We start from the raw sequence: 14,584 nt of genomic DNA on the forward strand, positions 1-14,584 counted from the left end.
AAAAGAGGAAAAACAAGTTCAACAATTTGACATTTTCCATTCCAGAGAGGTTGTTTTAAGCAAACATTTTCATACAGTTTTAAATGAATCTATATTTACCTTTGCTCTTTTAAAGAGGATATGGGAATGGATGGGATAGGGCAGATTGATATACATACTTTCTCAAAGCTGTACTTGCAAAGTAAAATCCAATTTTAAATATATTTACAAGTCCAATATTTAAAGAATACCTGATAAATTCTTGGGCAAAACAAATTCTAAACTTAAAGGGCAGATAGAGTTTATTTCATGAACTTAAGTCAAGTTGTCTTTAAACAGAACATTTTATGTGGGCATAACACAACATTTCTATTTATGGAAATATTATTCAACCTAAAACTTTTGACCTGGTGATTTAAAAATGGTTTTCAATCTTCTAGCTAGACAAATAATACCTTTTAAACTTAATCCCATTCTCAAAGATCTGAGGGATTATCTCAACGTCAGCACCAATTACTTGGTGCTCAAAAGGAGCTTAACAGAATTGTGGTCCTAGCCTGCCAGGGCAAGCGTTTAAAAGTGTTATTTGAACTTCTTAATCTTGATTAAAAGTTCCTAATTTAGGGGGAACTTTAGGACATTAGGACTGATTAGTTCCTTACTCTCAAATAATATAGTGGGAACATGGTTTACCCTTTAATAATATTTTTCTAGTAAGTATATTTTCATTATTATTTGGTTTATGTAGGAATTTAATATTGAAAACTGAAACCATTTGAACATATCAAAAATCTACACAAGCAATGAAAAGATGAAGACATTCAATATTCTATAATCAAGCAGAGAACGTATTAACAGTCACAAACCAGCAACAGGTTTTAATGGAAGGATGCTGTGTATCACACACAGTATTTAGAATCTACCCCAGAAAATATTGACTATCATCACAAAAAATATAGGTTTAGTAAGAGTTTGCAGAATATGTAGTTACGCAATATAAGGACAGAATTTAAAATGTACAGAAGCCCTTTTATAAATCATTTTATTTAATTCTCCCAACAACCATTGAAAGTGGCTTTTGGCAAGAAAATATTTGCTTACTTCAGGTAAAGAAAGTAAAGCCAGTGAATAAAGTGATTTCCCGGGAGTATTCTGAATAGTAGTGTCACGTCAGTTCAACTAACTACAGTGTCCTCTCCACCATAAACAGAACTGTCTCTGAGATACCCTAACCCAGGCTGTTGGTGAGACTTCCCAATTATTGTCTTACACCAGTAGATGAGTTAAACATAAGCATTTAAAATGTTCAACTCTAATGTTTAGAAAAATCCACAAACTTGCAAAGCAAGAATTTATACCTAATCTTCCTACATATCAATGTTAGACCATCTCTATTCTATTTCTTTTTCTCTCTGCTTTAAATATCTTTGAGTCAGACCCTGTGTGCTTGAAGCCCCTCATGACATCAGCCTGATTTAATTCAACAACTTTCATCGAAAGCCCACTTTGTCCCAGGCGCAGTGACAGAGACAGAGGCTGGAGACTCACAGAAGTACAGTCCTTGTCCCAGAGGAGTTTGTGGCCCAGTCAGGAAGACAAATATATAAAATAAATCATAAATTATAGGCAGCATTCCACGGAGGAAAGTAGTATGCACAAAACAGAGTGGGGTAATATTTGAATTACATTTTGAAGAGAAATTGTGCTTTAGAACCTACAGGTAAATGATGATAGCCTTATCATTAAAATATTTAATAGATTGTATTAGTAATTAATATAGTCTTATTTAACTATATTCCAATACATAGGTAATAAATAAAGCTATAGGGATGACTGGGTGGCTCAGTGGTTGAGCACCTGCCTTTGGCTCAGGGCATGATCCCAGGGTCCTAGGATGGAGTTCTACCTCAGGTTCCCCAGAGGGAGCCTGCTTTCCCCTCTGCCTATGTCTCTCTCATGAGTAAATAAATAAAATCTCTTAAAAAAAAAAAAAGAAATGAAGCTATAAAAATCAGAAAATATTAATACCCCTCAGTTTCATCAAGTATTATACTTCATAAAAGTCAATAAGGATTTATTCCTTAATAAGAATTTAACAATCAGGCCCACTTAACACCCCATAACATATAAAAATTTGATTATATATGTCTTGAAATGACACTACTGTACTATCATTAATACATATATAATAATTATATTGCACTAAAAAGCTAATTTCGTCAGAAAAATACTTCTTTCACCTATGAGGGTTACAGATATCCATATCTGAACTTAAGATGTATAAAAGAGAATGCAGTCATTTTCTGTTTAATTAAACTGGCTTTTAATATGGGGGGAAAGGAAACACATTATTTCTACAAACTTAAAAAAAAAACAAAGTAAAAATAATAAATACTTCAGAAATACAGTTTACCTCCATTATATTAAAAATGAAGTCTCATTTACTATAATGCTCTGTGTAAGCCCTTCTATTTAGTACTTTATATGTGAAATATTTTAATGAGAAGCTTTTTGATAAATATAAAATATTTATGGATTAAGTAATAATTCTGTAATTTTGGAGAAATGTCATATATTTACTAGTCACACATTACTATATTGTTCTGGAACAGTTGCAAGGTAAGCAATTGGATATTCCAATTCATTAGTCTTTATAAATCTCACTATCAGAAGACACCCCAATATACAACATATGTCAATCCTAGGTTTTCACATTTGATCTAACAGCATTTTCCCCCTTCTTACAAATATAACTAGACAAAGAAGTTTTCTTTTTTCAAATTTAGAAAAAAAAACAAATTTAGAACTGTAATTAATGAAATTGGAAATATAACTCTTCAGGGTGTCCGTGCATATGGCGTGGGGGTGGGAGATAACTCATCAAAAATTTTCCACAAATGCGCTCTTTTTTTTCCAGCATCAAAAGTCACCACTATTCAAACCAGTATCCCAGACCCATAGGAAAGCCTAACACCCACATAACAACCATTAAGACCTGGGCAGGTCATGAAAAAGATAACCTGCTGGATATATTTTAAAAACCAAGGAAAGTTAAGAAATTGACTAAAAGCAAGAAAAAGAGAGTTCAGATGACAGACCTACTTACATGAAGAAGATTGGTTCAAGTCAATGAGACTAACACATGTCGATAGCACAGGGCAGGAAAAGGGTTCTTCCTGTCTGAGCCATTCAAATATCAACCTGAATAACATTTACATGAAAATCCGTGGTCCAGCCCATTTGCTTTTGACAATAAGCATCTACTGTAGGGTGGGGTAGGCAAGGTACTCATGGAAAAAAGTGAGACATATTCTCCCATGGGCTGGGTCAGCAAACACAGGCCACACATGCACACACGCGCACACACCACACACACACACACACACACACACAAACACACCAGTATTTTTCAATATTTAAGTAGAAAAATATGAAGAATAATAAGAAATAGCTTTTAAGATATTAATGGGGATAATTAATAGGCATAGATAATTTTCCAGGGTTACTTTATCTTTTTCTTTTTTAGATGAAATGTTTATCTAGGGATCCCTGGGTGGCGCAGCGGTTTGGCGCCTGCCTTTGGCCCAGGGCGTGATCCTGGAGACCCGGGATCGAATCCCACGTCGGGCTCCCGGTGCATGGAGCCTGCTTCTCCCTCTGCCTATGTCTCTGCCTCTCTTTCTCTCTCTGTGACTATCATAAATAAATAAAACTTAAAAAAAAAAAAAGAATGTGCTTTAAGAAATGTTTATCTATACATTTTATGATCAGAAACCCTTCCAGTAAGCTACATTCACGTTACCAATGTAATTTTTGCTATTAGATCTATTTTAGAGGATTGGTGTGACTCAAGCAAGGATTTTCTGAGAAAAAAACTGCAGAAAAGTCTATAGAGACCAATTTCATTCTAACTTAAAAATAATGCCCTTGACTCAACGTCAGTTTCAATGTTCTAAAAAGAGAAGGAATATAAAATTGAATGGCAAAAACTCACAGCTTACTGTAACCTAAACAAAACTGAATTTCCTCATAAGTTTGTAACTAAAAAGACACCACACCCTCAGATCTACAGGACACACCCACCACTCTGAGGTTCATTTATAGTACAGTTATCAGTCAACTTCTACATGTCCCAATTTTGCAACTGGCAATGTTATTTATTCTCCAAGGTTATTAATGCCGCAGCACACACAGCCCGAGAGAACAGAACAGACAATGGCCAGAAAATCTTCTGAGATATTTCAAAACTGATTCTGTCCTTTGTCTCATAATTCACCTCCTCCTAGTGATAGCACTTCTCAGACAAAAACATGTAATAACATGAAGAACACCTCAAAGGGATGGCAAGACACTTTTTTTTGAACAGCCCAAGTAAAAACAGAGAAATTCATCCCCATATCCCAACTGTACCAAGGTATCTTCTGCTGCTGCTTTTTTTCTTTTTAAGTAGGCACCATGCTCAGTGTGGAGCCCAACAAGGGGCTTGAACTCACTCACCATCCTGAGACCAAGACCTGAGCTGAGATCAAGAGTCAGATGCCCAACTGACTGAACTACCCAGGTGCCTTTTTTTTTTTTTTTAATTGATGTGTAGTTGACACACAATGTTACATTAGTTTCAGGTGTACAAGATAGTGATTTGACAAGTCTACACACTACATAATGCTCATGACAAGGTATATTCTGAGCTTTATACTGCTGATCATTCTGATTCTGGGTAATAGTTACAGCTGCTATTTTCTGAGTTTACTAGGAACCAGGTACTTTGCATGCATTCTAAAGTGTCTTGGTGGGGTCAGATCTGAGACTGAAGTAGTTAGAATAATCATTTTCATAGTCAGAATTTTCATGAAGCTCCTTAATTCTTGGAGTAACTGGGGACATGCCCAGCTATCTAAGCACATGTCCAGTTTGGCATTTGGGCTGCTGTTCAGACTCCGTGTTTGGAGCGGTGCCTAAGGAAAAGAAGACAGACTATAAGGAGAGACAGTTTGGTCCTGGAGAGAAACTGCCAAGAGTGCAGAAGAGGTGAGGAAGTCGGGCTAAATGGACTGCTAGGCCTAGCTACTGAAGGAAGCCGCAGTACTTGAGGTAGTGGGAGGCAACTACTGACCATTATTCCTCCCAGCCCACTGGATTGTCTATGTGCCTTGAAGCTGAGAGGGTAATTTTACAATCCCATCACAAGCAGTCCACCTAACACCGCAGTAGGACCTCACTCTGAAGTACTGAGACAAAAAGGGAGAGTCATCTCTCCACCAGCCAGGGAGACATCACTGAGTCATCAGACACAGAGCTTCAAGGAGGTCAGCATGGAGGGCCTGTGGATGGTAGGGATAACAAACAAAGAGGACTGCAGAGATTTGAGTGGTGAAACTAGCTTCCTTTCCCCACAATCTCTCAAGAGGTCACATGACCTTCCCTGGACCCCCTAGTTGGTGGGAACCTGAAGGACATTAGGAGATATTGGTATATGCCCCTAGAGATTCTTGAACATGTTGAGAAGGGACCGCATGGAGGAGAAAGGCCTTACTATTAAGCAGCAAGTGGACAAACAGAATTAAGACTTGTCTTTTCTCTAAATACAACCGACTTGGTTTTTCATGGACTGGTTAGGCTAGAACCCAGCCATTGCAGATATGTGTATGCATACATGTAACATACGTATGTATGTATTTGAAACCTCAAAAGAACCCTGAAAAGTAGTATCTCTGTTTCATGGGGGGTCACAGGCAAATTCAGAGAGGTTAGGCTTGTCCCAGTTCACAAGGCTAATGAGTAACAGAGCCAGTCTTAAATCCAGGCCTGCCTCATTCCAGAGCCAATGCTATGTAGCTAAAAATTCAAAGTCGTTACTGGAAGAATTTTTAAATACAAAAGTAACAGAATAGAATAAGTCACCTTTGTGTACCCATTCTGCAGCTATTAGCTATTACCAACCTGTGGCCAATCTATTCTCTTACCCACTAAAACCATGCCTGCATTATTTTGATGCAATTCCCTGATATCATAAACATTTCTTCCATAAACATTTCAGTCTGAATCTTTAAAGACAAGGACTGAAAATAATTCATCTTCTTCTTTTCTCTCTACACTACGATATTCCAAACAAATGAATTTTCTGGAAAAAATGAATTTTCTGGGTCAATAAAGGAATTCTGCTTTCCCCAAGAATGTCCAAAACTGGATCCCAAATTATTTTATTATGAGATATTCTTTTTTGAGACGATAATCTTATTAGAGTCCTTTGCTCACTCAAAAAGATCCTTTTAAGAATACAGATGTTCACTTTTACCTCCCATTGTACTTTCTGACAAGGATACCAGAATGCATTTGCTTTTGTGAATATGGGCGATGAATAAAAAACAAATCCCAAGTTCTCAGGAATACCAATCCAAAGAAGGAGGCAGAAAATAATGGGGGCAAGGTTGTCAACTCAACGATTTCATTGAGTCCTCAGCCTCGATGTTTTATTTTATTTTATTTTATTATTATTATTTTTTTGCCTCGATGTTTTAAATAGGCCCTTTAGGGACTATAAGAATAAACAAATAGGCATTCAACAGGTATTAATAGGCAGCAACCATATACCAAATTTATGCAGGGTGCTAGATGCACATCAGTTAAGAGCCAGCCAAAGGTACTCTCCACCAAGTTTCTGATCTACTACAGAAATAAATAGAAGAAAACAAAGAATTATAATGCAGCCAAAGTACAGGTGACAACAAGGAGGACTAGAGTTTCTGGGGTCCAAAAGAAGGGAGCAAACTCATTTTTTCCTGAGTGGGATAGTTGAGAAATGAGCAAATAGGGCTGAAAGACATGACTTTTCCAAACTTAGACAGAGAGAGAAACAGGGAACAATCTGATTTCTCAACTTCTAATTATCCTGATTTCCACCTCCAGTCTAGAACAACTGGAGATACTTGACTGTAAACACTTCTTGCTACCAAAAGAAAGGTTTTATGGAAGAGCTGATTTTCAAATAGACCTCAATAGTCAAATAGAATTTGAGAAATGGAGAAGTGCATGTGTTCTGGGCAGAGAGAAGTGTACCGGCAGGTTTTTGTGATATATCCCAACAATAAATATTACTTGATTTCACTGACATGCAGGGATAAACATAGGCAACAGGGAAGGATAGAAAGGTAGGTTGTGACCAGATTACAAAAGGACTTGAAAACTAAATCAAGTTGCTCGTCATGAAGGCTCTCTAGGGTGACAAAAATCCTAAAGTTGAATCCAAAGACTTAAGAAAACACCATAATTTATGGGTCACTGGGGTAAACACAGATTATGTTTTTTATAATTTTTATCTCATATTTCATTCCAATTCCCTGCACTTATTAATGAGAATGCTTAGATAATTGTTTTCTAAGGAGAATTTTCTATTTGTTTAAGATATGAGTTTGGGGAGTTTGAGAGGTAGGAAGTGAAGGTCTATTCAAGAAACAGGCATGAGAGAGTGAATCATGAAGTGAACAGGCTGCAGAGATTCTTCAGTGGAACAGAAACCTGAAAAGAGAATGGTGAGAAGTGGTGATAACAGCTACCAAGTGCAGCTGACAGACTAGTTTCTGGAGACTCTAGAAGAAATGGCACAGAAGACAGTATGAAAACCTTCAGGGAACGTGTGTGTACATTTGCCCAGGGACATTTGATAGGAGTTTCTATTATGGTCTATTAGCTCCTGTTTCTTAATGGTGTCAAGACAATAGACAAAAAACTGTCACATATCCTAATGATGGTGGATTAGGAGATCCTTTTAGATGGCACATTTCTTAGCCAAAAAACTACCTTCAAGGTAATTATGAGTAATTATGATCGAAAGGTCTAAATTCAGTGTTCTATGAGGGGCTGTGAGAAAGGCTTATCCTTTGAAATTAGACAAATCTGAATTTGAATCCCAGGTTTGCTAATTACCAACTGAGTGATTTTAGACAAGTTATTCAACCTCTTTGAACTTCAGTTGTCTCATCTGTAAAAGCAGAGAATACCTACCACTCAAAGTTGTGGAGAAAATTAATAACATGGCATATGGAAGTGCTTTCCCACAAAGTACCTGGTACACAACTGATATGTGTATCTTCCCCCTTGTTGGTGAAATCAGTGTCAGATAAAAGGGAAATTACTAGTAACCAAACATCCTGTAAGCTTCCAAGTCCAACTTCCTTTATTAAACTTTACAAGAACTGCTAAGTAATAGCAAAATAGATTCATTTCCTTTTTCTTTCCTTTTCTTAGCTACTCAATAGGATGGGTATTAAGGAACAGAAAAATGTCAGATACACTTTAAAGGAATAATGAGAGTAATTCATATAGCTCAGTAGTAAAAAGAACCCCATTTTAAAATGATTAAAGATCTGGGTAGATATAGCTCCAAAAAAGATGTATAAATGGCCAAGAAGTGCACAAAAAGATGTTCAACATCATTTGTCATTAGGGAAATACAAACCCAAACCATCAAAACTACTTCATACCTGCTAAGATGGCTATAATACAAAAAAAAAAAAAAACCAGACAAATGTTAACAAGGATGTAGAGAAATTGGAAGCCTCATACGATACTCATGGGAATGGAAAATGGGATAGCCGCTTTGGAAACTTGTTTTGCAGGTCTTCAAAATGTTAGAATTACCATATGATGTAGCAATTCACTCCTAGGTATGTATCCAAAAGAATACCCATATGTGTACACAAAAACTTATACACTAACATTCATAGTAGCATTATTTACAAAGCCAAAATATGGAAATAACCCAAGTGCATCAGCCGATGAGTGGATACACAAAATGTGATATATCCATACACTGGAATATTATTCAGTCATAAAAAGGAATGAAATACTGATAACATGCTACAACTTGGGTGAACCTTGAGGACATTGCACTAAGTGAAAGAAGCCAGTCACAAGAGGTTACATATTGTTATTCCATTTATATGAGATATCCAGGTGAGGCAAATGTATAGAGACAGGAAGTGGATTAGTGATTACCTCGGGGAGGGTTTGGGGGTAGGGAGAATAGGGATAGACTGTCAATGGGCATGAGGTTTCTTTTTAGGATTGTCGAAATATTCTAAAATTGATTTTGGTGATGGTTGTGAAATTTTGTGAATTTATTTAAAATCATACAACTGAATAAACTGTTCAATATGTAAGTTACATATCAATTAAGCACTAAAAGAAAAAGGAAGAATGATGGATTGTTATATCCTGAAACAGAACTGTCTGTACCATTTGAGAAAATTATGGAGCTCAAGCTGTAGACTGAGGGAGGCACTCCATACACACCTCCAGAACCTGGAGAATTTGCCTACATGATATGTTATTTAGTTGTTTTGCTTTGGTTTTTTGGGGAGAGAAGTACCACTAGCACGCAACTGCAGCAATGAATATTCTCTGGGCATTGTTCTACTTTGTGCGTTTTTACAAAGTACCAGCACATCAAAGGATATCTAGGCTTGATTTCAATTCTTAGACAGACAATGATACCTGAGACTTCTTGGGGTCATTAGTGAATTTTAAGTCCCAAGTCAGCCTGCCTCTTAAGCAAAATGTTCAGTGTACTTCACCGAAGTCTCCTTTCGGCATTATATCCTTGGGCTTACACTACAGAAGGGGTTGAAAGCCCCCAAGTGACTGAATTTTAATTTCATGCCATCAATGGTTAACATTTTCATGCATTTATGTATGTCTTATGGTATAAGATTCATTACTTTCTATAAGAGTGCCCATAATACTTCTAAAAATATATATACCCATAGAAGAAGACATAGTTAAAGCAGTACTAAAAATAAAGTTAAAATATAGTCAAATGCTCACTTCCATCCTTAGGTCATCATTCATCCTGATGCAACCTAAAGGATCCGTTCCTGGTTGGGGGCCAACTTTAGGGCCTGGGCACCTGGCAATAGAAAACAAAGTTCCTTACTACAGGTGGAAAGACTGAGAATTCCAGCAGATACCAAATATTTCCCTTCCCTGCCTCAGCTTAACCAAATTTCTAATTAAGTTCATGGTTTTAGTAAGGCATAAGGAAAGAGAGCTCCAACCTTCAGCAGAGACAGGACAGAAACCAGAGAGAATCTAGCCAAAAATGAAAATAAAGAATTTGCAATTCAAAGCCTTGCTTCCTCACCCTAGATACAGGAAGGAAATTTCACCGAGGTGGATAGGGTTCACGAACTCCACTGACACTTTGAAACTTTTCCTAAGGAAGGTCAGTCTGTGGACTCAGAAAGGTGAGTATGGACAAGCTTTGAGCTTCGGGAGAGGGTAGGTGTGGGGACATGGATTTGCAGAGGCTCATTAACCTTGAGGAAGAAGGAATAGAATATGATCAAAGCCTCTCTGAATGAGTTAACTTAGCATATACAGAGTATATTCCTAAAACCTGGGAAACATTTCAGGCAGCCTAATCTGTCTTTTACATCTTAGAATGGACATTAGGGAATTCAGAGAACAAGAAAAGTCACTTCAAAAAACTATAGAGGTACCCTTGTTTTAAAATTTTCAATTTTCAGAAAGTCAGAGGAGTTCTATCACAAAAATTCCGTTAATAAACATGTTACGGCCTCAGGATACTAAAGTCTAAGTGATTAAAAGTTCAGGCAATAGGAATAGGCCACCCATGAAGAATAGGATAAATACATTTTGCTCTTTTAACTTACTTGTGTCTTCTAGTCACATCCAAAGCACCATCCTCTATTTCTCCATAGTTGGGGCTTTCACATGAAACCTGGATTTGTTTGGCTACACCTGAGAAAAGTGTCAATTCCAGCCGTGGAATTGCTGTGAGACTCTCTAGATGCAAGGCATCTGCAGAACAGAAGAGAATAAAACCAAATTTATTTCTGGTTTAAACTATATTTATAGATACATTTACATAAATACTATAGATATATAAATATTATTTATATTTACAAATATATATATTTATAAACATATATTTATAAACTTATAAATTATATATATATATAATTTATAATATATAAATTCTTTTCCTCTTCAGAGATTGGATCACTGCTGAAAAAGCAGAGGTCAGTTCAATTCTATTAACCCTTCCCCTCCTTGATGCCTAGTTATATGAAGTGAAAATGCTTTTTTTTTTTTTTTTAAGCACAGTGGAAAGGGGTCAGAAAATCTTTGCCCACTAAGCAACTAGAAGGGTCAACAATCTGCAGTCAGAGGGTAAAATTCAGCCAGCTGCCTGTTTTTGTCAATAAGGTTTTACTGTAACACAGACACACCCCTTCATTCAATACTGCCCATGGCTGTTTGTGTGATACAACAGCAAAACTGAGTAGTTGCTGCAGAAACCATAGACTCTACAGCGCTTGAAGTATTCACTGCCTGGCACTTGCCAGAAACAGCTTTTCCAACTCCTGAAGAGAAAATGGTTAGACATTGTGATGGGGACCTGAGAAAAGACAAGGGAAATAGGGTAACAGACAATGTTTTTTGGAGGAAACCATCTTGAGTCTAGGAAGCAGCAGAGTTTAATAGAAAAAACAGGCTTTGGCATCAATCAGAAATTTCTAGTTCAAATCCTGGTTCTGCCACATACTAGTTGTGTAATTTTGGATAACAAATAAGTAAACCACTCAGAGCCTCAGCTCACTTACATTTGAGGTGACACAGGACATTAGGCAAATTACTCAGTGTTCCTCTGTTTTGTTGTTTTAAAATGGAGATTACATTAGCACCTACCTGGCAGGGATGTAGTGAGGATTAAATGAGGTAATAGTGATGTTAAGAGCAGAGAACTCTGCCTGGCATATAGCAGGCACCCACAGACACTGTCAGCGTTGTGGTTGTGTTATCACTAGTGTGGTGTGAGTAAAATCATTGCTATAAAGCACCCAACTATTGCTTGATACAAAATGGCCATTCCATTAGTCGTGATAATAGTTTGCCCTTCTCCAGTTGAAATGATCCATAGATCAGTATACTTGTTATTTATTTCTTCTTAACTTATATATTTATTTTATAAGGATACTTTTTTTAAAAAGATTTTATTTATTCATGAGAAACAGAGAGAGAGAAAGAGGCAGAGACACAGGCAGAGGGAGAAGCAGGCCCCATGCAGGGAGCCCGACATGGGACTCCATCCCGGGTGTCCAGGATCACACCCTGAACCTAAACCTAAACCGCTGAGCCACCTGGGCTGCCCCTTAACTTTATTTTGATAATCATTCCATTTCTTTTGTTGTTTCAGAACCAGCCATTCACTTTTGCTTTCAACCACATCTAGGTTGTGATGAAAGATGTCACAACCCTGAGCATTTCCTAAGACAAAGCTCATTCCCCTTAGCCTGGCACTGAGTTATAGCCCATGATTTGACCGACAACCTGTTCCAAACATATTCTACTGTATCACAACCAAACTCCTCTTGCTTCCAAAATGACTTGTCTGACTTTGATCCTTCTTCAAACACTTGAGATTTTTGCATTTTTCTGTTTTATTTTTGTCTTCCCCAATAAGAATACGTTTTCCGTGCTCTTTGTTTTTCCAAATACAACCCGTCTTTCAAGGTCTGGTTCAACTCTCATTTCTTCTGTGGAGCCTTCTCTGAGTTCATTCTAATCTCCCTGATAAACTGTGAGCTGTTTTAGGATTTATTCTCTGTTATACATAATATGGTGCCTTGCACACAGTAGGTGCTCAAACGTAAGTTGATTGATTGCATTCAGGGATAAACATCCAAATATTTAACAACTTTTCCTGTACAAATATAATTGTGATTAATTATCACAATTATAATTATTGTGATAATAATAATTATCACATATATAATATATATTATATAATATATAATAATTATTATAATTATTATAATAATTATTAATTATTTTCCCTTTCGAAAAGAACCCTACTCCCCAGCCATGCACAATAGGATGGATGTAAGGGGATGTAAGCCATGCTTACCTAACAGAGGTGTGTACCAGCATGTATGTTTGAAGGTCAGGAGTGTCTGATGTATTCGTGCCTCTTGACCACTATATTGTTTATGGCTACACTGCTTCTGAACAGAAAATTAAATAGTATCAGATATCTAAAGGGGTGTAACATAACATATTTCATTATCTATTCTCCTCATCTCCAAAGGTATAAAGAATATCACTGGTCTCAACCCTGTGAGAGAGGTCAAAAGAAAATAAACGATTCCAAGTAATAAAGCTTTCAACATTTTGGTCAAAAGCTATACCCTATAAAGTATAATTCTCAATAAAAATCACAGTTCAATAATTTAACAGTATTTTATCAATTACCAATAGTCAACATTCTCATATAAACAAAAGCCTTGAGGAGAAAGGTATATATGAGAGGGAAGCTTAGTTAGTTATACAATATTTCTTCATGATACCACAATTAAGTAATTTAACATATTACCATATTGTAGGGTCTGCCAGAATCGTATGCATGTGTGTGACTAAGAAAAAATAGGGGCTCCTAGGTAGCTCAAGTCAGTTAAGCATATAACTCTTGATTTTGACTCAGGTCATGATCTCAGTCTTGAAATCGAGCCCTGTGTTGGGCTCTATTGGGCATGAAGTCTCCTTAGGATTATCTCTCTCTTTCTCTCCCTCTGTCCACCCTTCCCCATTTGTACGCTCTCTCTCTAGAAAAGAAAAAAGGTAAAAAAAGAAAAAAGTACGTATCCATTGCTTCATCTAATAATCTCTCAAAAATGATCTGGCTTAGAGTTCTAAGACTACTAACGCACACTGGACATAACTTTCTCTTTTGACATAGTAGTGATTCACAACTGACACTCAAATCATTTCAAAAAGCTTAAAACTTACCAGTTGTTCTTGAAATGGTTGTTGAATTCCATCTGTGCAGGACAAGGGATCAGAGTGAGGAGATTTCTCATCTAAACAGCTCTGTCATGAGAAAATGGTAAAGCATATTCAAAGGCAGAATGATGACAAAGATACAAATCACATTACACTTATGAGAAGACATGATACTACCTGAGGAGGGTCGTATTGGCCAGTTTGGTCAAGTATTCAACTTTAAGGGAAGGTTTATGACTGTAAAGTTTTATTGCATTTCCCTCCTTGCTTCTTCTAGGAATGAAATTTAAAGATCAGGGACAGGAAATGCAATGGTTTTGTCATTGAAATCTTTAGGCAGAGGCCAAGGAAGCTTGTTGGAGACATGTCATGTAGTGAAGATGGTGCTTGTGAAAACTTCACAGCAATTGAATTGTGACCTTAATCCAGGAGGCAGAAACACACCTATCATAGTTATATTGTAATATAAAATTGTATTGGTGTTGCTAATAGGATTAAAGCATATTTAGATGTGGAGGTTTTCCCACTTCAATTTATTGTAGGGGGCTTTTTAGGCACTCTGCCTAGCTTAATCTCCCACATGAATAATTTTTTTTCTACTTAAACAGATGTGCCTGCATTATGCCCTGGAAACAGATAGATACAGACATCACCCTTCTATCTTCCCTTCCCCGGTCCCTTCCCCCAGTGCCAACCTTACTGTTCCTTATGTTCCTCATTTATGAACAAAAAAAGAGAAATTTGGCAAGCATCATAAGGGAAAGAAATACACTGAACTCTACCATGGATATATTGAGATAAACAG

General features: G+C 36.8%; 1 protein-coding gene across 1 annotated transcript in view; it reads right to left on the reverse strand.

The window, feature by feature from the left end:
* Positions 1 to 14,584, reverse strand: part of IRAG2 (inositol 1,4,5-triphosphate receptor associated 2) — a 121,904-nt gene that overhangs the window by 29,730 nt on the left and 77,590 nt on the right. The window contains 4 exon segments of the mRNA XM_072798619.1: positions 9,802 to 9,883; positions 10,650 to 10,797; positions 12,908 to 13,004; positions 13,786 to 13,866. Of these exon segments, the coding sequence (XP_072654720.1) occupies positions 9,802 to 9,883; positions 10,650 to 10,797; positions 12,908 to 13,004; positions 13,786 to 13,866 (408 nt within the window).

The sequence above is a fragment of the Canis lupus genome, chromosome 25 (genome assembly GCF_048164855.1).
Source record: "Canis lupus baileyi chromosome 25, mCanLup2.hap1, whole genome shotgun sequence".
Lineage (NCBI taxonomy): Eukaryota > Metazoa > Chordata > Mammalia > Carnivora > Canidae > Canis > Canis lupus.